Below are 19,263 nucleotides of genomic sequence, written 5' to 3'. Positions count from 1 at the left end.
TTTTCCTGATAGGAAACATATATAATAAGCGGGCATTAGTATTCCTTGTAAAGAGGTCTGGTGCATCGTGGTTGTGTGTTGGGCTGGTAACTTTAAGGTCATCTGTTCAAAACCAATAGCCAACGCAGAGGGAGAAAGACAAGACCTTCCACTCCCATAAAGAATTCCAGTCTCGGAAACTCACAGGGCAGTTCTCCCTGTCCTACAGGGCCCCGATGAGTCATGGCACTGAGCTTGGCATTCTTCCTGGTGGGAAATTTTGTGCTAAGATTGCCTTGACTGAGGTGTCTGTGGACTCTGAGTTTAAATTCTAAGATGACCGCATGGCACCTTGGGTGGCCTGATGTTTGGCTCCAACCTGCCCTCACTGACTAGCCAACCTGGTCTCCTGCACTCTGCAGATCCTGAGTAACCTGGTGATGGAGGAACTCCTGCCAACGCTCCAGACAGACCTGCTGCCCAAGATGAAGGGGAGAAAGAACGACAGGAAAAGGAGCTGGTTCGGGGTAAGCGCTTGTTTAGCCCTGCAGCGGTGCTCCCCAAGCGAACCCCCTCTTCCGTAGGGCAGCTTTTGGTCTTGTGTTTTTGTTAGTCGTTCCTCCCTGCATGGAGAGCTGTCTGCCTCAAGCCTGCTCAGTCTCACTTGCATGAGGACTAATCCAAACAGACTTGAAGTTTGAAAGGATCCTGCGCGTGTGTGTGCAGCATGGTTTAGATTACGATAGGGCTGTGACAAGCCCTCCTCTCTGCTTGACTCTGCCGGACGCTCTCACACGACAGCTCTGCTCTGTGTGCTTTCTCCCATGGCAGCTCCTGGAGGAGGCCTACAACCTGGTCCAGCTTCACGTCTCCGAAGGATTAAGCGCCTTGAAGGAGGAATGCAGAAGTCTGACAAAGGGCCTGGAAGGAACGATCCGTTCAGACATGGATCAGATTGTGAACTCAAAGAACTTCTTAATTGGGAAGATCAAAGGTCAGTAGAGATCATCCATTCTCCTGCTAATTGGACACAAGGGATATTGGGGGATCCGCTGCACACTTAGGGTAAAAGGGTTTCAGAACCCCCCACCCCACGCGCCCACCTCCTAATCAAACTAATTTCATGGAGTGGATTCTAACTCACAGCGACCCTACTGGACAGAGTCTAACTACGTAGGCCTAGGGTTTCCACGGCTGCAAATAGACCTATTGACCAAGACAGACCGCCACGTCTCTCCCCTGAAGCAGCAGTTGGCGATTAGTCTCTTGAACCGCCGTGTCACTAGGGCTCCTCACGTGGTTTCAGATGAGAATGAAATGGAAGCAATTGCGAGGAGGTGACAAGGACAGTAACTCCTACGGTAGCGGTGCCAGTCGAGGTGCTGGAACAGGCTTTGGATGTAAGATTGAGGCCCTTTGTTTCCCGCCTTGTATTGGAGCCTGTGCTCTCTGATGCTGTCTGTAGGTGCCCCACTGCAGTGTTTCTTTCGCTGTCTTCTAATGACCTCTCCCTTTGCTGAGACCCTCGTCCCCGCCTGCCGCCCCCCATCAGATATAAGTGAAGAGTGGAGCCATGGTGTCTCGGTTCACTGAGGTGCACCCAGTGTTTAGCCCCGTGTTAGCACATACAGTCTCTCACTGAACGTGGCAATCAACGGAGAAGTGACTTTTCTTCAAAGGTTTTCTCGTGACTTGGTTGAAGGTGTCTGAGCAGATCCTGTCACCCGTTTAGGACATTCCATGGCTCATGTGCATGTTGTTTCATCTCCTTCCTTACAATCCCTTCAGGCAGGGGTTCTCCCCTTCCTCATGCTGCGCCCCTTTCACACAGCTCCTCAAGTCGTGGCGACCCCGAACCATAACATTATTTTCGTTGCTACTTCATGACTGTAATTTTGCTACTGTTATGAATTGTAATGTAAATATCTGATATGCAGAATGTATTTTCATTGTTACAAATTGAACATAATTAAAAATAATTAAAGCATAATGATCAATCACACAACAATATGTAATTATATATTGTGAAATATTCATTTGTTTTCCAATGGTCTTAGGTGACCCCTGTAAAAGGGTCGTTTGGCTCCCAGGGAGGTTGTCAATAGGCCTTGAGAACCACTGCCTTAATGTAACATCACCAATCCCACTTCCTCTCTGTGTTTCCCGTTTCCAGTCTTCTTTCTTTCCTGACCCTTATGAACATTGCCCGTGGGTAAATGCTGCCCTTTTAATCTCAAACAGTTCATTTTTCTAAGGTGAGCATGTTTCCCTTATAGGCTTGCCTGTTGTTTGCTTGAAAACCGAGTCAAGGGGGGTAAATTCAACTCCAGACCTGGAAGATGGCAAGGGCCATAATCTCAGCGGTTGTACCAGTCTCTAGCAGACCGGTAATCTCTGCCACTTTAATGTTCCATATTCTTCTCCCACCCTCTCCAGGACCTTGTAATGTGATTCCATTCAAAGCAGATGGGGGTAGCTGGGCACCATCTAGTCCTTCTTGTCTCATGGTCCTGGAGGCTGATACTTGTGTGCTTCTGTAGTCCATTGGACTCATTGTTTCTATCCATATGTCTTCCATTTTCATGACTCTTTTTTCCTCTGGGGAGGTAGAAACCAGTCGTTTCAATTCACATGGCTGCTTGAAAGCGACAAACCAAATTAGATGTAGAACAATGCCTTTGGGGACTGTGATGTCAATAGGCCTTGGTGTCTGTCCCCTGGGACCAGAGACCTGAGTTCCTGTGATTAAATGGATTTTCCTGCAACAGGAAGGCCACGTTTTTGGCTTGGAGACAATCATTTGAATTCTAGCCGCAGCTCTAACTGCTCGTGACCTTGGCTGGGACTCTGGGCTTCTCTGTGCCTTACTGACCTCTTTTGAGAGCAGGAGGGTCGGCAGAGCAGGGTCAGCAGACCGTGACCTAGAAGCCAAATTCAGCTCCCTCAAATTTTTTTTTTTTGTAAAAAAAAACTGTTTTGTTGTGACATAGCCACACTCATTCATTTTTGTATTGTGCATTTAGTATGACTGCTTCCATAGCGGCTGAGTGCTGGGACAGAGACCTTATGAGCCACACAGTTCCAGCTATTCATTGTTCTACTCTTGAGGGAAAAATGCTTGCCTATCTCCACACAAGAGGCTTTGAATGGCCTCATAGGAGGTCCACAAGACAAGTATAGTCTATGGTTCTCCATTCCACCTGGGGCCACCATATCCCAACAAAGCCACTGATATTGAATGTCACTTCAACAGCATGCCTGTTCATCTTTGTTTATCAGTGATCTTCTGCAGTCACCATTCCCCCATGACTTGCTCAGTCTCGTTAATTCATTCATAATTATTTACCAAGTACTTATGGGGTGAGTGAGTGTGTTATTGAGCAAGGTGTACTTATGGGGTGAGTGAGTGAGTGAATGAGTTATTGAGCAAGGTTGAAAGTGTAGCAGTGAACAGGGAAGGCCCAGTTTCTGTCCGCATGAGACTTATAATCTAATCCGTGTTTATCTGCTTGGTAGGTTCTTTGCAATTCTGGATCTCTCCATACACCCCTAGCTTGTGTTGGGATCCTTTTCCCAGGTCTTCCTGAGAGGAGACTGATAGGGGTATGTCTGCAACAAGGGTGTGCATGTATCTTTGCGTGAATATCTCTTCATACAATGCCCTCCCGAGCCAAATAGAAATTAACTTTAGAGTGTTTTCTGTTTATTGTGTCTGTATCTAGCACAACTAGATCTATTGTTGACCATCTATTTATACAAATTAAAACGGCCAACACTCGGCTGTTGTGCTAAAATTCCCGTTATTTGGAGCTAAGCTGGGCCTGGGGGTTGGGGGTGGTTCTCGGGGCCTGAATGAAACTTCTTTGTCATGCCCTCTTTCCCCTTCTCTCTCTCTCCTGTCTAAAGTTCTCGGGCTCAGCTAGATCCCACACAAGATAGACAAAGACTCCAGCCCAGCCTAGAGTTTGTTTCTGGAAAGAAGCCTTCGCAGGAAATAGGAGTCAAGACTTTTTAAAACAAAATATCAGAAACACATTTTAACCAGGCCCCCAACCGCCACATTCATAACAGGAAGTATACTTTAGCCTGCATTATACAAGGTTGAGGATTTTAAAATCATTTATTTTTGAAGGGAGTATTAGCAGTGGTCCCTCCATTTCCTCCTGTACAGTTTCTGAAAGCAGAGCAGTGGGCCTTCTTCCATTGTGCCCCATAATTACTGACTTTTTCCAGGAAGCATTTATTCTGCTCCTGCTGAATCAATGATGGTGTTCTGATCTTACAAGTTGAGGGGGGCATACACAAGTCAGGCGCCAGGGAAGGGCACAGTGATGCTCAACCTGGAGACTGATCCCATGCCCTCTGCAAAGCGGTGAGGACGCCCCATGGGGAATCGTGTTCTGGTGGGTGCTGGTGGGGAGAAAATTATAAAGCCGGTTGCTCTGAGGACTGGGGTGGCGGGAGGAATACCTCCCGGGTACTGTGGACGAAGCCCCTCCAACATAGTTGAAAAATAGTGGCACGCCCGCAGGTGGCATGTAAGGCGGGTCAGAGAGCAGAGTTCAGGACGCTTGGGGGCACTGGGCCTTCCCAAGTGGGTAAACTCGGAACTGGCCTTGGAGCGTGAGCAGAATGTGGAGGGGCGGAGGGGGAGGCAGAGGGGCGCAGGCCAGAGGAACCCTGTGAATAGGGCCCAGAGCACGGGCTGGGGTACAGAGGCAAATGGCTTTGGGGCTGGCCTTCTTCCTCGACGGAGCTGCTGTTCATCTGGCTGTCCATGGCATAGTTAATAGTCTTCGCCAACACCATCATCCAAGGGCATCGATTTGCCTCCTTGGAAAATGTATGTGTGGCCCCAGATCAGTACCCAGCTGCTTTCACAGTGCCTGCAGACCAGCGCATGTGCAGAGCCAGGAAGAGTTCAGGTTGTCTGAAGGGCAGGCTCCCAGCTGAGGCTGAATGAGGCGCAGCTCTGCGCTTGGTTACAGGCCTTGTACTGTAGACGGGCGTGCTTTCCGCTGTCTGCTTTGTGCTACGTGCTTCATGCTTCTGTGCTTCCTGGCAGGGATATTGTGTTTCAAAGTGGCCGAGTGCTAACGTGTCTCAGGGCAAGAGGTCGGGGATGGTCCTGAAGGAGAAAATGCTCAGACTCGATGAGCATGGTGCAGGCGTGGCTTATGGTGCTCTGGACTGTGAGTTCAATGTTATGGGGTCAACTCTATAAAACACCAGACCCAAACTCGACCCACTGCTGTCGAGTCCATACTGGCTCGCAGTGACCTTATGTAGGGTTTCTGAGGCTGTAAATCTTTACAAGCAGAAAGTTTGATCTTTCTCCCTCAGTGCCACAGGTGGGTTCAAACTACTTACCCAGAGCATTAGCTACGAATCTACTAGAGTGCCTTTCTATTAAATAAGGCATCTCTAAACAAAAAGAGATGTAAAACAAGGTTAGATATTGATTGGTTGACAAAAATGTTATGAACAGAGACTGGGCCCCCCAACTCTGTTTCTCTAAGGCAGTGGTTCTCAACCTTCCTAATGCTGCGGCCCTTTTGCAGCTCCTCATGTTGTGGTGACACCCCCAACCATAAAATTATCTTCATGGCTACTTCACAACTGTGATATTGTTACTGTTACGAATCAGGCAACCCCTTTGAAAGGGTTGTTCGACCCCCAAAGGGGTCACGACCGCAGATGGAGAACAGCTGCTGTAAGCAGTTGTGACTAGTAGTCCAGGATTAGCTAAGCTAGGGTTCATGCTGACTTTCTGAAACATAGGTATCATGGTATCAAACATCAGCTGCAGAGTTGTCCCTGCCTTCTGAGCCCAGAGGAGGCAGGGAGGTCTTTTTCCAGCATGGAGGCCACACACTGGGCCTTTTCCTGCTGTGCCTGGCTGTCCTGCTGGGAAGAGCTGAATGGCCGCTGGCAGCGCAGTTGATCCAGCCTGTGGCAAAGGAGGGCATTAGCCGGTTCCTCTTTGCCCAGGATGCTAATAAGGCAGCCACGCCTGGTCGTCTGATGATGAGGACATTGATGGCCGAGTAAGGAACCACCCGTTAGAATAATATTCCTTTGCACAGAGCAGGGAAAGGAAAGCCAGTTCGTGCAAAGGACTCGCTAGATCTGAATCCGTTTCAACTTTCACACCTCACAGCAAGACTTCGCTGCGCTTGCTTCTGAACCTAAACTACATGGTGGCTTAATGATGATTGGCTTTCCGGGTTGTGGGTCCATTCCAGAACTGTGCCACATGATGGAAAGTTCCCCAATGAAGAGTGGGGAACAGTCAGAAGCTTTAAGGATGAATGGGCTTAGAGAGGTAGGTCTTGGAATTGGGCACTGAAAGTAGGCTTCATAGAAGCCCTTGGTGTTGGACTCGGATTTGACTTACAGTGACTTGAATTTGATCTATCCTCATTACACCCTGGACACAGGCCAAGGTTATAAAGAAACCCACTTATTCCTGGATGGAGAGGAAGGAAAAGCAATAGACACTCAAGGAAAACGGGATATATGAATAGCATGTTCGATTACAGCAGCTTTAGGAAACCTGAGGAATCCACACCCCAGGATATTCTCTCTCAAGATGATTCTAAAACTGCCCGGCAGTAGGTTCGAGTCTGTCCCTCCATGATTTAATAGCATCTGCTGTTCTGTTACCCCCTGGAATCCCTCATTTGGGGATGGTGTTTGTTTCCCAGAAGAAATTCTGATACAAAATGGTACAAAGCCGTGTTGTGAGCCCCTCCAGAACCAGGGAAGTAAAAACGATTCACTGGCTTCTGCAGTCCCTGAAAAGTAAAGGGCTCACACTAGCCCATCCTATCTCACAAAGCCATGTTTAAAATCCCTTTCCTACTAAAAAAAAGGAGCCGGCCAGTAAGAGATCCATCCCTAGACTATTTCCTTCTTTGTTTCCTCCCAAATCACACTGCGTTGACAGAATGTAGAAAAGGGGAACCAAACCTTAGGTGCATGTTATTGCAGAAACCCTAGAAAATGCAACGCTGAAATATGGGAATGTTCAGATTCTGCCTTTCAGAGATATGTACTCATAAAACTCTGCTGTTATCCTCTGCTGTAACCCTGGGGGTGCAGCTTTGAAGTGCCTGGCTGCTAATTGAAAAGCTGGGGGTCTGAAGCCACCCACTGCTCCGTGAGAGAAAGACGAGGCAGTCTGCTTCCCTCGTGATTTACAGCTATTCTGTCCTAGTGTGTCTGTGGGAGTCAGAATCAATGTGATGGCAGTAGGCTTTGATTTACTATTTTATTTACACTTTAGGGGTTCTGCTGATACATTGGCTGGACTGTACTTTTGATAACCAAAAGGTTGGTGGTTCGAACCTCCCAGCTGCTCCACAGAAGGAAAGCGAGGCAGTCTGCTTTTTTAAAGCTTTAGAACCTTGGAAACCCTGTGGAGCAGGTCTCCTCTGTCCTGGGGCATTGCTAGAGTGGTATAACCTTTCAACCCTTTTCCATTCTTCTAAACATGGTTGTTTTTTAAAATAGGAAGGTTCTTTGTTGTAATTGTTTTGCTAAAAAAAACCTTAATAGTGTATCTCCTGTTCATTAATATTGATTAACATACTTCTGTGGCATAAAGAGAACAACAGTAAAATAATCAAGTGCACACACTTTTCAAATTTTCTCTAAGTTAATTTATTTAGTGGGTGTTTTATTTTCCTAACAAACAGTTTTGCATTTTGGTATCGAGCAAGCCATTTTAAAACATTCATAGATTATTTATATTTAAATAATGCAATTCAAAATCAACTATCCTTGAATCGAGCTTCTGAGCTTTCCCCCAATATTTGCATGATTACTTAATGTTTTTATATCCCAAATATTTGTTTAAGTTATACTAGTCTACATCATCTCAGATTCTCCGAATAAGATTCACATCTGCTCCTTCTCAACTGTGAAAGATCCCTACTATCAAAATAAAAATGTCCTCAGTCATCTCATTTTAGTCAAGTTATTTGGTAATAGTATAGTTAAGAAAGAAACTTAAATTATAGTCTAGGTTCTGCAAATTAGGGTGAGAGCTGGTGAGGGCACCTCCCATCTCTGGGCCTCCTTCTGGTCTCTCCATAGATGGAGAGACTGGGCACCTAGAGGGCTTTGTGGTTCCCCCTTCAGTTCCTTGATAGCGGGGCAAGGTCACGTGACTGCCTACATCCACGAAGCTAGCCTTCTGGTCTACACAACAGACGCAAACTCCTCCCATTTAAGAACAAATCCGATTTCTCTGCCCTGCCCCAGACTTACTGAATCAGAATCTTTTTCTGTTCACACGTAAGATTACAGTTTTGCTGTCGTAATACACATGAAGAGGTGGACGGGACAAGTGTACCCCGAAGGATGCATCACCCCGCTTGTTCCCCAGCGTCGATCACCAGCCAGGAAGCTCGCCTGAGCTTCAGTGTCCAGAGGTTACTTGGCCTCTCATTACCTAGGACTGAGGGATTGAATCATTTCCTGGATCCTGAAGTTGATCCCCCAGTCCATGCTCTTCTGCCTGCTTGAGAACGAGCGGTGGGTCCTCCTGTGGGCAGATAAGGGTGGCCACCCAACTCTTCCCCCTCTACACAAATCCATGACTTGATATGCCTTTGAAGAATGGGGTAATTGTGATTAAACTATTTTTCAACCCCTCTTCACAGTTTTCTGCTCTGTGGGTCTTCACTGATGATTGGGAAGGGGGGATTTTATTTTATTTTTTGAATGGACTTAGAGTAGGGTGATGGGCGGTGAGTGGAGCGGGGCAAACGAAATGAATTTTGGTTCCATTTGTCTAAGAAAATATGATGCTTGAGTTTAGAAGGATGGAGTTATAGCACCTGATTAACTCTTAAGAAAATTCATTTTAACACCATTGTTTTTAGAAGACAACTTATATATATTTTTAGAAGCTAATCTCTATAATAGTGGTTTATAGATAGGCCGCCAGCGTTTGTTCCTTTGTTTTCAGACATCTCGTTATCTGTAGGGACTAAGCAGGAAGCTCTGCTTCATCGCAGGGCACAGGACCGCTTGGGGAGGGGCAAAAGTTCTGCTTGTTCTAATTCTCAAAGTGTCAGCTGGTTTTCCATTCTGGTAAGCGCTGGTAGGGACCTCACCACGATTGTCTGGCTTGCCCACCTGAGCTTGCTTTGCCTATTAAATGGCTCAGGGGGGCCCTCTCCAGTCCTGGCCTGGCTCCAGGGCCCCTGAACCGATTCTTGCCTCTTCTCCTTCCAGCGATGGTGGCGGAGCCTGTGCGGAGAAGCTGTGCCGAGAGTGTGCAGCCGTTCCTGGCCTCCATCCTCGAGGAGCTCATGGGGCCGGTGAGCTCAGGATTTAGTGAAGTCCGCTCACTCTTTGAAAAGGAGGTGGAAGCGCTCAGCCAGAGCTTTCAGGCCACCAAGGACAGTGCCCAGCTGCGGGAGGTGAGGAAGAAAGGGATCTAGTCCGTGCCTGGTCTGCTGGGGGGGGGGGTTGTGGGGGGGTGAGGGCTGCCTTCTCTGTGGGGCTTTCTCTACCACCCATCCGCCCATCTGTCTCCTCTCCATCTCTCCCCTCCCTCCCATCCATCCATCGCCCACCATTCCACTGACCCCGCCTCCCGAGTCATCCATCCCATCCATTCGTCTTTCTGTTCATCCAGCCGCCTGATTTTCTTCAAGTTCTGAAAAACCACATCCTTGAAGAAATACAGCAATACAATACAATTGAATCTATAAGCAGCAAAGCAAAGCACCATCACCCACACCCATACATTCTAGTCCAGCTCCCACTCCTAAATCACTTCCAAGTCTCGGGATTAGCTCAGGTAAACAATTTGGTAGATTCCTTCCTGTGCTTTCACCTTGTCTCACCAGATGCATGTCTTTCTCCTTGTCTATCCAGATCCAAAGTGTGTATCCTCACTTTGAAAAAGTTGGTTGGTTGGTTTTCAAAAGTATCATTTTATGACAGACCAAGGTCCGCCTACTTGATGTTTAAAAATTGAAAATGTCAGGCCCCTACCTAGACTTACTGAGGCTGAAACCGGAGATGGCAGCAGCAGCAGCAGGAATGCGTGTTTTCATACGATGCACCGTAGTGTCTGAGAACCCCTGGCGCAGATAGAACGGGGCGACGAGCTGTTACACTGAAGAAATCACATGGTCACCCCACGAGTCAGTAGTTAGTACTGGACACCTCGGCTTCGTGTCCTTTCTCCTGTCTGTATGCAGACGCCCACACGAGTGCAGACAGACAGGAGCCCTTCTCCCTGCAGCCTTTTCCTGCTTGCTTGGACGCCTCCTTCTCCTGCCCCCACCATGCTCCACCCCTTCTCACCAGTAATGCCTGTTAACCACCTAGCAGGCATCACCGGTACTTTTCTGCATGCTTAACACACATGCACACACCACACACACACCTTCAGATTACTTCTTAGATGGCTTTGTTAAGAGTGAAAGCATACCATGTACAATGGGGCTACAATAAGCTCGTGGAAATTGTCCATTCTGTTGATTCCATTTTTTCACAAACTCTCTGAAGCTCCCTGGTGTACCACTTCACATATGATTTTTCTCGTTCAAAACCCCATCACGGAACTGTCTCTCGACTAACCGGTCTAGCTCTAACCTGTCTTTGTACCGGGGCCTAATATTTCATGTGCGGATGCGCCGTGATTCAAGCAGAGATTCCTCTCTGGCTGGCACCGAATGCTGCAATAAATCTCCTTACACGCGGACGCTTTTAGAGACTCCTGGCGCGGGGTTGTAAGTTGAGATGTAGCTGTGTGTCTAATGTTAACAAGTTTTCCATTTGCCTCCTCAAAACAGATTTCAATTTTACATGTCCACCCCCAGGGCTTGGCTTGCTCCCCACCCACCCATCAGCAGCTGGGTGATGTCACTCACTTAGACTCACCAGCCGGATGGGAACAAAGCAGTGACCGGACCGTTTCCCCCTTACCTGTCTCCTTCCATTGTTAACCGTTGAGTCCCAGGGCACTCAGCAGTACTAACAGCAGGCCTTTGATCACAAGTCCATGGCCGTGAGACCCTCCGTCCGGCCCTTCTCCACCGAGCAGCCCGTGCCATAGAGTCAGCCGACCCATGGCTCCGCCCTCAGACCTGTGCTCCCCAGGGCTGGTTCCCTGGCTGGTTCGCTGGCTGCGTTGGGGCCAGCAGACTGAGAAGCCTTTCTCCCAGAGGAGCTCTGGTGGAGGACTGTAACCTCAGCCTGACCCTTCCATTAACAGCCAAGCCCATGAACCCTTGTAGCACCCCGGGTAATTCCCATGGAAGCCCAGTGGAAATGGGCTCTCTTCTGATTCGTGTGTGTGTGTGTGTGTGTGTGTGTGTGTGTGTGTGTGTGTGTGTGTGTGTGTTGAGCAATGAAGCTTTGTCTTCTGTTTGGGGTCTGCTGTCCTTGCTTACCCGCGGCCCCCTCCCCTCAGTTCTCAGTCAGAGGACGGACCTCCTCCCGAGAGCCCTCCTTCCCTCTGCTTTCTCTCCACCACCTCTTCTGCTGATTCTAAATTTCAAGTATTTAATTTTCGAAGTCGATTTGAGAGACGGTCTTCCTGCTGTTCACAGTGGGTGGGTTGCATCTGAGGACTTGAGGGGGTGAGGTCTGATACTGCCCTTTGCTGAAGCCCTGCGGCCTCATGAAGGATGTAAACTACAGCAGAAGGGAGCCCTCGTCCCAGTCTAGTTGTACCCCCCTCCTCACTACTAGTCTATGGAGCAACCTACAGCGGCAGGAACCCCTGTTGGCCTCGAAGGGCCTCAGCGTTGTAGGTGTGGGGTGGATCCAGAGAGCACCCGACTGCCCAGGGTATGTGTGTTTGCTTTAAGAGCGCTGTCTCTCTTTAAAGAAAGGCTTCGAGGCGCCCGGACCCAGCAGCATGTTCATGTACCAAAGAGCCTACCTGCCCCACCCTTGAACTGTTCACCTGGGAGCATCCCCCCCCCTCCTCCCAACTCAGACTCTTCCCATTGCCCAGCTGGGTTTTGCTACCGATCAATTTCTGTCCTGGCAACCTAGCTGCCCAGGGGCCCACGGAAGGAGGGAAACTAGACAAGCAAAGTGATCATAGCTGTCCTGGACCAGTTAGCAGTTTGCTAATTAATGTCGCCTTGTTTCAAATTCTGTGTACAATCAGTCCTAAATCTGAAGGTGTTTCATTTTTCTCTTTGCCAAAACGCAGCATCTGGACCAGCTTCTGCGTCTTTCACTGGATTCCACGAAGATGGAGCCCTGCTATGTTCAAGTCGACCTGCTGCACGAGCGCCTGCAGGACCTGCGGGGCCGCTTCGGATTCCCCCACGTGGACCTGGTGGTCCAGAGGACTCAGAGCTACATGCAGGAGGTGGGCGCCGGGGGTGGGGTGGGGGGGCGGGCATGCGGATGAGATGGAGCAAGGGTTAAGGATTAGGGGCTGGAAAGCTCAGAGACAGCGGTGCATGCCTGCAGTCATGGTGCCCAGAGAGGATGTGTTTTGTCCTTAGAGATGGTCTCATCTGTCTTATAAGTTGATGGACATCATGTGCAAACCCAGTGTGGCTGAGTGGTCCCTACTCTTAGGGACCTGAGGGCAGAGGAGACTGTCAGTGCTTACAGAAGCCACCTGCTTCATCTTTCTCCTGGGAGCTGCTGGTGGGTTCAAACCACCGACTCCTCGGTTAGTATCTGAGTCCGCAGCCACTGCTGCACCACCGGGGCTCCTGCCAAGCAGCATTGAGAAGGTAGTTTGCAGAGAGAGAGTAGCATCACCGGGTTTGGCTGATCAGTGTTTTAACCTTGGTTGCACGTCAGGTGACCAAGCAGAATCACAGCATTGAGTGGGTTCTCACTCCCAGCGACGCTCAGGATAGAGTAGAACATATGGGAGCCGACAGCCTCATCTTTGTCCTACAGGGTGGCTGGTGGGTTTGAGCCACTGATCCTGCTGTCAGCAGCGCAGCGTGTAGCTTACTGAGCCACCACTACAGTGTTGTGTGAGCAGAACCTTGATAGGTGCTGGGGAACAAACAAACAAAACGCCTAGGACTTGATTTATTTTTATACCCAGTTTATTGTCATGGTTCGGGACTGAGCCCACAATCTCTCCAAAGGGGATGTCGGTCTCGATGTGATTTCCAAGTCTCCTTTTCTGGTCATTTCTTTAGTGTGCTCCCTCACTTCCAGCCCCTTTCTACTGCTGCTGGTGCGTAGCCCACCGCCATGCTTTCCTGACTCAGTTAAGAGTAAAAATAAGCTACAGCTTCATAACTATCATATTTGAATCTACTTAGTAGGCTCCCATTCTTCCTCACAGACACTTCCGCTAGGAAACAGGAATGAGTATCTCAGTCACTGTCTCGGTCACGGTCCTTTCCAAGCAATAAGAGGATATGACCCAGGGGGCTCTGAGGAGTCTCAGTTGAATCAACAGCCTGGGAGAGCTTCCCATGGGCCAGGCCCTTCAGGCACCCCACTCCAGGGAGGTTGCAGGGAAACGGGTTCTCAGGTAAATCCTCGAAGGTGCTGGAAACGCTGTGATGAAGGTGTATGCGGGATCTTGTGGGCGCATGACCTTGGGAAAGAAAGCAGAGTTGGTTTGGTTTTCCTTTAGTGGAGCTGGGCAAGAGGAAGAGGTGTATTTGATCATGATCTAACTACGGAGTGGGATGAAGGAAGGACAGGAACAAAATTGGGCAACAGCTTAACAAAGGACACTTGGATCATTCTGGACCCTCTGAAATCTCAACAGGTGCAAACGGAAAGAATAAGAATTCAGAACTACTTCTGGTTCCTTACACCAAAGCAAGAGTGGGATGTGGGAGGCTACAACGTGTGGGGGGCGGTAGAGAGAGAGAGAGAGAGAGAGAGAGAGAGAGAGAGAGAGAGAGAGAGAGAGAGAGAGAGAGAGAGAGAGAGAGTGTTACAGAGTGGTTTGCACCCTGGAGATGCAGAACTGAAGCTGCCAAAAAGTAGAGAGCAGGCTCCCACCTCAGGGTCTTAAGACCCGCTGCCTGTAAGACCGAAAGGAGACCATGGTGGAATGAGCGTCTCAATCCCGCGCCTTTGGATTCTCCAGTTCAGGGCTGGGGGAGACGAGAAGAGGGAGAGAAAGGACTAAAACCAAACAAAACCACACGCAGAACTGCACACAGAGACACGCGCGCCACACCCAGATCCACCACGCACAGACCCCGCCCTCCCACGTGGCCAGGGGTGAGACCTGATCACAGCCTGGGGCTAGAGCCAGGCGGGGGCGGTGTGTGTGTGTGTGTGTGTGTGTGTGTGTGTGTGTGTGTGTGTGTGTGTGTGTGTGTGTGTGTTGCAACTTCCCCTACGTCCCCTCGCAAGCAGTTTTCGATGGGGCAGTGTGCCCAGTGTCTGACTGCGGTCTGCCCTGTGTTGCTTTCGGTCTCTAGCTGATGGAAAACGCCGTGTTCACCTTCGAGCAGTTGCTGTCCCCACATCTGCATGGAGAAGTCGCCAAAGCCGCAGTCTCCATGGAGAAGGTTAAGCTTCGAGTCTTAAAGGTAAAACCGTTTCTTTCATGGCTGCGAATCACACACGAGCAATCGGCCCCTTATTTCTTTCAATCAGTAAAATTTATCATGTTCTCCTTTTCTCCTTTCTCCCCTTCCTTCCTTTTAATTAATTAATTTTTAAATTTTAATAAATCCTTTTCTGGGGGACTCTTACAGGTCTTATAACAATCCACCCATCCATTGTGTTGAGCACATTTCTACACATGTTGCCATCATCCTTTTCAAAACATTTTCTTTCTACTTGAGCCCTTGGTATGGGCTCCTCTTTCCCCGCCCCCCCCCTTCCCAACACTCCCACCCTCGTGAACCCTTGATAACTTATACATTACTTTTATCTTCATATTTTACACCATCTGCTGTTTCCCTTCACCCACGTTTTTGTGGTGGCGGGGGTTGGGGTGAGGGGAACTTTCTTTTCTAAGGAAAGTTCTTGCCAAGTTTTTCCAGTATGACTTTCGTGCTTGTTCCGCCATCTAGTGGCTTTATTTGGGACTACAGGTATCAAGTATCCATCAAAATGGTTACAATTGTAGCCAGTAAGCACTAAGATGGTTGTTAGTCGCCATTGGTTCCAGCTGACTCCTGGCACTTAAGAGGAAGAGAATGAACCACGTGCACCTCCTTCACAATCCTGGACGTACTTTGGCCGCCCTTGAGGCTATCGTATCATTCCATCTCATTGAGTCCTGGCCTCCTTTTGGCTGTCCCTCCACGAAATAGGAGGTGCTAGAGCATTGGTGGTCTATGAAATAACCTGTTCACTTCTCCGGGCTCATCACTAAACTGTGGGAGAACGCCATTCTCTATAGGAGGAAATGGGCTCTCTCAGAGCAAACATGATTCATTTAAACGCGGCTGGTTAGTCAGCGGTGAGCTAAGAACTAGCACTGGCTAAGAACGTGTCACGCATCAGGAGCCAAGCAGACAGCCCTCAACACCACCACGCTTCCTCGGAGCAGTGCTTTGGGGCAGGCACCCAGCCCACAGAGCCTAGGGGTGGCTCCTGGATGACAGCCTTGATCTTCATGCCTCAGGAGCTAGAGGAAACCCGGCCACCAAATCCCTGGGGTTCAAAGCAGCTTTCACCCTGGCAACACAATGGCCAGGGTGCCTTTTGAAAGAAGCGGTAGTGTCAAGTTCAGTCTTGGTGGTAGCAAGGAGGGAGACATGGTTTAATAACCTCATGATCCTTTCAGCATAGAAAGGGAAGGGAAAAGCAAGGGAGAGGGGTTCAAATATGAAGACTTGGGATTCGCAAAGGGCTTAGCATGTCTCTGGTCCAGCTTCCAGTCTGAAGCAGTGTCCTGCCAGCGGGGGTCCAGTCTGAGGTCAGCCACGTTCACTGAAGGCACCTGCTCCCTAATGCTAACCCCACCCCCACCCCCACCCCAGTTCTTATCGCTGGACAGTTGGTCCTTTCTGTTCTCATCCTTCTTCTACTCGACAGCCTTTGGCTGTTTGGAACTAAAATCTCACCCCAAGGTATCTTCCCGTTGTGAACGCTTTCCCGTCCTCACCGCTTCCTCATGGGCTCCGGCCATTCTGCTCACACAGGAGACTGCTCCATCTCGCGTGTGAGCCCCTTAGACATACAGATCACACTTGGGCCTCTAGGTTTGGGTGTTCAGCTCACAACAGAGTCAATACCACCTTTCTGTTCTTGGGTGTTGGCTTTCTTGGGGGTGCGTGTCCCAGTCTTAGGGGGATAGACTCTCTTCCCCTTTGAGGAAATCCGCACTATCGTGGCCCAGCTTTAGGGACAGAGACGGCGATAAGAGGAGAGAGGCCATGGCTCCCACGCACGTACTGGGACACAGGTGATGAAATGACAGGCTCCAGCTCCGCTTTCTTTGTAATACAAAAGGTGCCCTGCTTTGCTCTTGCCTCAGTTCCATAGCCTGTAAGAGGGCCAGGTGCGATGGGTCACTCTCCGTCATCACCTCCAGCTGCAGTGAGAGAATTGCATGGAAAGATCCTTGAGATCTTAGGAAACGAAACACCGCCAAGTCCTCAGAAGTGACAAACCCCAGCAAACGCACTGCCGCGAAGTAGATTCTGACTCACTGCAGCCCTGTGTAGCAGCAGCTCTCAACCTGTGGGCCGCAACCCCCTTGGGGGTCCCGATTCATAGCAGTAGCAAAATTACAGTGATGAAGTAGCCACGAAAATAATGTTCTGGTTGGGAGGGTCACCACCACATGAGGAACTGTCAGAAAGGGCCGTGACATTAGGAAGGTGGAGAACCAGTGCGGTTTCTGAGCCAGTAATCCTTTATGGGGGCAGACAGCCTCATCATCCTTCCTAAAGAGTGTCTGGTAGGTTTGAACCTGCAACCTGGCCCTTGGCAGTCCTGCCACCTGACAGCTCTACTTGAGCTCCTCAGACATTGGGGACAGGGCTGGGGGTGTGAGGAAGAGAGAAAGTGGGTGCGCTGAGATTTTTCTCTTGTTGTTGTTTGTTTAAGCAAACGATGGCAGATTGCAGTGTTGCAATTTAGCATATTGTTTCCATCTCTGCATTGACAGCAATATGATTATGACAGCAGCACCATCCGGAAGAAGATATTTCAAGAAGCTCTGGTTCAAATCACCCTTCCCACCGTGCAGAAGGCACTGGCGTCCACGTGCAAGCCAGTAAGTGGAAGGGCTGCTCTCTGGGGTCTGATTATATTGCCCATGTTATATCAATTGATAGGCATGCTTGCCAACACTATTAGTCCAGCAAATGTTTCATGCTCGGGGGTCCAAAGTAAGTCTTTTAGGTTTCAAAGGCTCGTGACTGCTCAGCTGGATGCAGGTGCAGCTGCTGTGACTGCAGCAGAGAGGCAGCCATAGACGGTACAGAGCAAGTATGTCAACCATAGAAACAAGTGAGCCTGGCTGTGTCCCAGCAAAACTCCCTTTACAGCAACAAGAAACGGGCTAGATCCCCTCCCCCCCTTGGGACTGTCCGTCTCTCAAAGGATAACGTGTGCATTAAGTCAGACTAAGAAGTGACATCACGCCCGACATAACAGAGTGACTCGCAGATCTGATGCCACCTCTGGCCCGTGACCACTTCATTCAAGATGATTACAGAAAGATGCGACTAGGACGGGTCCCTTGCTTTTAAAAACAACCCAAGCTTGTTGCTGGCGTGTTAATTCCTACTCACATTAGCTCTCTAGGACAGGATCGCTCTGTTCCCACATAGCGTTTTCGAGCCTGTAACCTGTATAAGAGTAGACCATCACCTCTACCTCAAAGCAGCTGGTGGGTTTGAATTGTCACACCTTTCCATTAGCAGCTATCCCAAATCTTGTTAAATCCAGTCATCACCAACTAGCCAAATCTTGTTAAATCCAGTCACGTTTGTTAGGGAAGATCAATGAAGCTATTTAATCTGCTGGGAAAATCAGACCCCCCAGTGGCAGCCGTCATCATGAAAGTGTGAGCTGGTCCACTGAGCAGACTCTGGGCGAGGGGCTGTGAAGGCAGAAATCTAGGTGCATGTCCTGCCTCCTCCACACATCTGGCTGGGAGCCTCAGGCAAGTCAACTCTCCCCTCTCGACCTAGATTTTCTCTCTGTAGGATGACCACAGTGATACTTGGCAGCGTCATTCTTAAGATTGAGAGAGGCCACTGTCGTCGTTAGCTGCCAGCTAGTCCGCTGGACTGATGGCCTCATGTGTGCAGTCCAGAGCTGCTCTGCAGGCTTTTCAGGTTGTGAGCTCTCAAAAGCACATTGTCTCTGGGTGGATTCTCCTGCCAACCTTTTGTCTGGAGTCAAGGGCTTACCCATGTGTTACTCGATTCCCTGGTGTCCATGCCAGCTCACAGCAACCATATAGAACAGAATTGAACTGACCCTGTGGGTTTCCAAGACGATCAAAGGAAGTTTCATCTTTCTCCTGTTGGTCTCGAACTGCTGACCTTGTGGTTAGTAGCCCAATCCATAAACCACCGGGCACTGCGTCAATCACTTTGTGTGCATTATCTCATGACACTTTTCTCCTTCAGTCCCAGCAGTGGTTTGGGGACCGCACCACCACCTTGCAGCATAGTAGATTACTTAACGCGGCCCTTCTGGCTATGTATGATCTTGCCACTCCCACAAAATGATTGGGTGGAATTATGCAAATAGGGTGGTTGTGACCCATTAAGGGGACTGGGCACATTGCTAATAATGTAAATGAGGTGTATGAAACCCTAACAGCTCATTCAGCTTTGCAATCCCAGAGGTGGGAAGCGAGGACCTAACTAACCATCCACAAATAAGACCCAGTAGTGGAGCACATACTTTGGACCCAGGGTCTCAGCACTGAGAACTTCACAGTGTCAGGAGAAAAAGAGAGGAGGTTGTAACAGCAGAGGGGGTTCGAGATACTGAGAAACAGCTGCAGAGAACCAGGAGACAGCCTGATGGGTTCCCAGCACCCAGAGTGAGAGCAGAGAGCCTTGGGGCAATTGGCTTCCTGGCAAAGTGTTTGTCACTGGGGAGCTTTGTAATACTTGCTCACAAAGGGCGGAAGCCAGACCTAAGTGGGGCCAAGGATCAAGGACCAAGAAAGGGGAGTCTGTCTTCAGAGGTCAAGAAGAGCTTGTCCTCAGGGGTCCTGAAGAGCTGAGAGTGTTGCCCTTCACTTAAGAGGGGGGGGGGTCTTCTCAAACAGGATCCAGGATCCTGATCTGATTACCCCATTATCATGACTAGTAGTATCTGCTCAGTCTGGCCACAGAGGCAAATTATTGAAGTCAGCCAAGAAGCAGAGCCTGT

General features: G+C 49.3%; 1 protein-coding gene and 1 pseudogene across 1 annotated transcript in view; both read left to right on the top strand.

The window, feature by feature from the left end:
* NIBAN1 (niban apoptosis regulator 1) overlaps window positions 1-19,263 on the top strand; it is a 206,013-nt gene that overhangs the window by 174,718 nt on the left and 12,032 nt on the right. Inside the window, exons 7-12 of the mRNA XM_075528350.1 lie at window positions 402-506; window positions 811-973; window positions 9,226-9,413; window positions 12,173-12,334; window positions 14,385-14,495; window positions 17,033-17,140. Coding sequence (XP_075384465.1) covers window positions 402-506; window positions 811-973; window positions 9,226-9,413; window positions 12,173-12,334; window positions 14,385-14,495; window positions 17,033-17,140 — 837 coding nt within the window. The remainder of the gene's footprint in view (window positions 1-401; window positions 507-810; window positions 974-9,225; window positions 9,414-12,172; window positions 12,335-14,384; window positions 14,496-17,032; window positions 17,141-19,263) is intronic.
* LOC142429482 (L-aminoadipate-semialdehyde dehydrogenase-phosphopantetheinyl transferase pseudogene) lies at window positions 5,840-7,284 on the top strand (annotated as a pseudogene).

Source organism: Tenrec ecaudatus, chromosome 1, assembly GCF_050624435.1.
Source record: "Tenrec ecaudatus isolate mTenEca1 chromosome 1, mTenEca1.hap1, whole genome shotgun sequence".
Lineage (NCBI taxonomy): Eukaryota > Metazoa > Chordata > Mammalia > Afrosoricida > Tenrecidae > Tenrec > Tenrec ecaudatus.
Note: the sequence above shows the minus strand (reverse complement) of the source record. Positions and strands in the feature narration are given on the sequence as shown.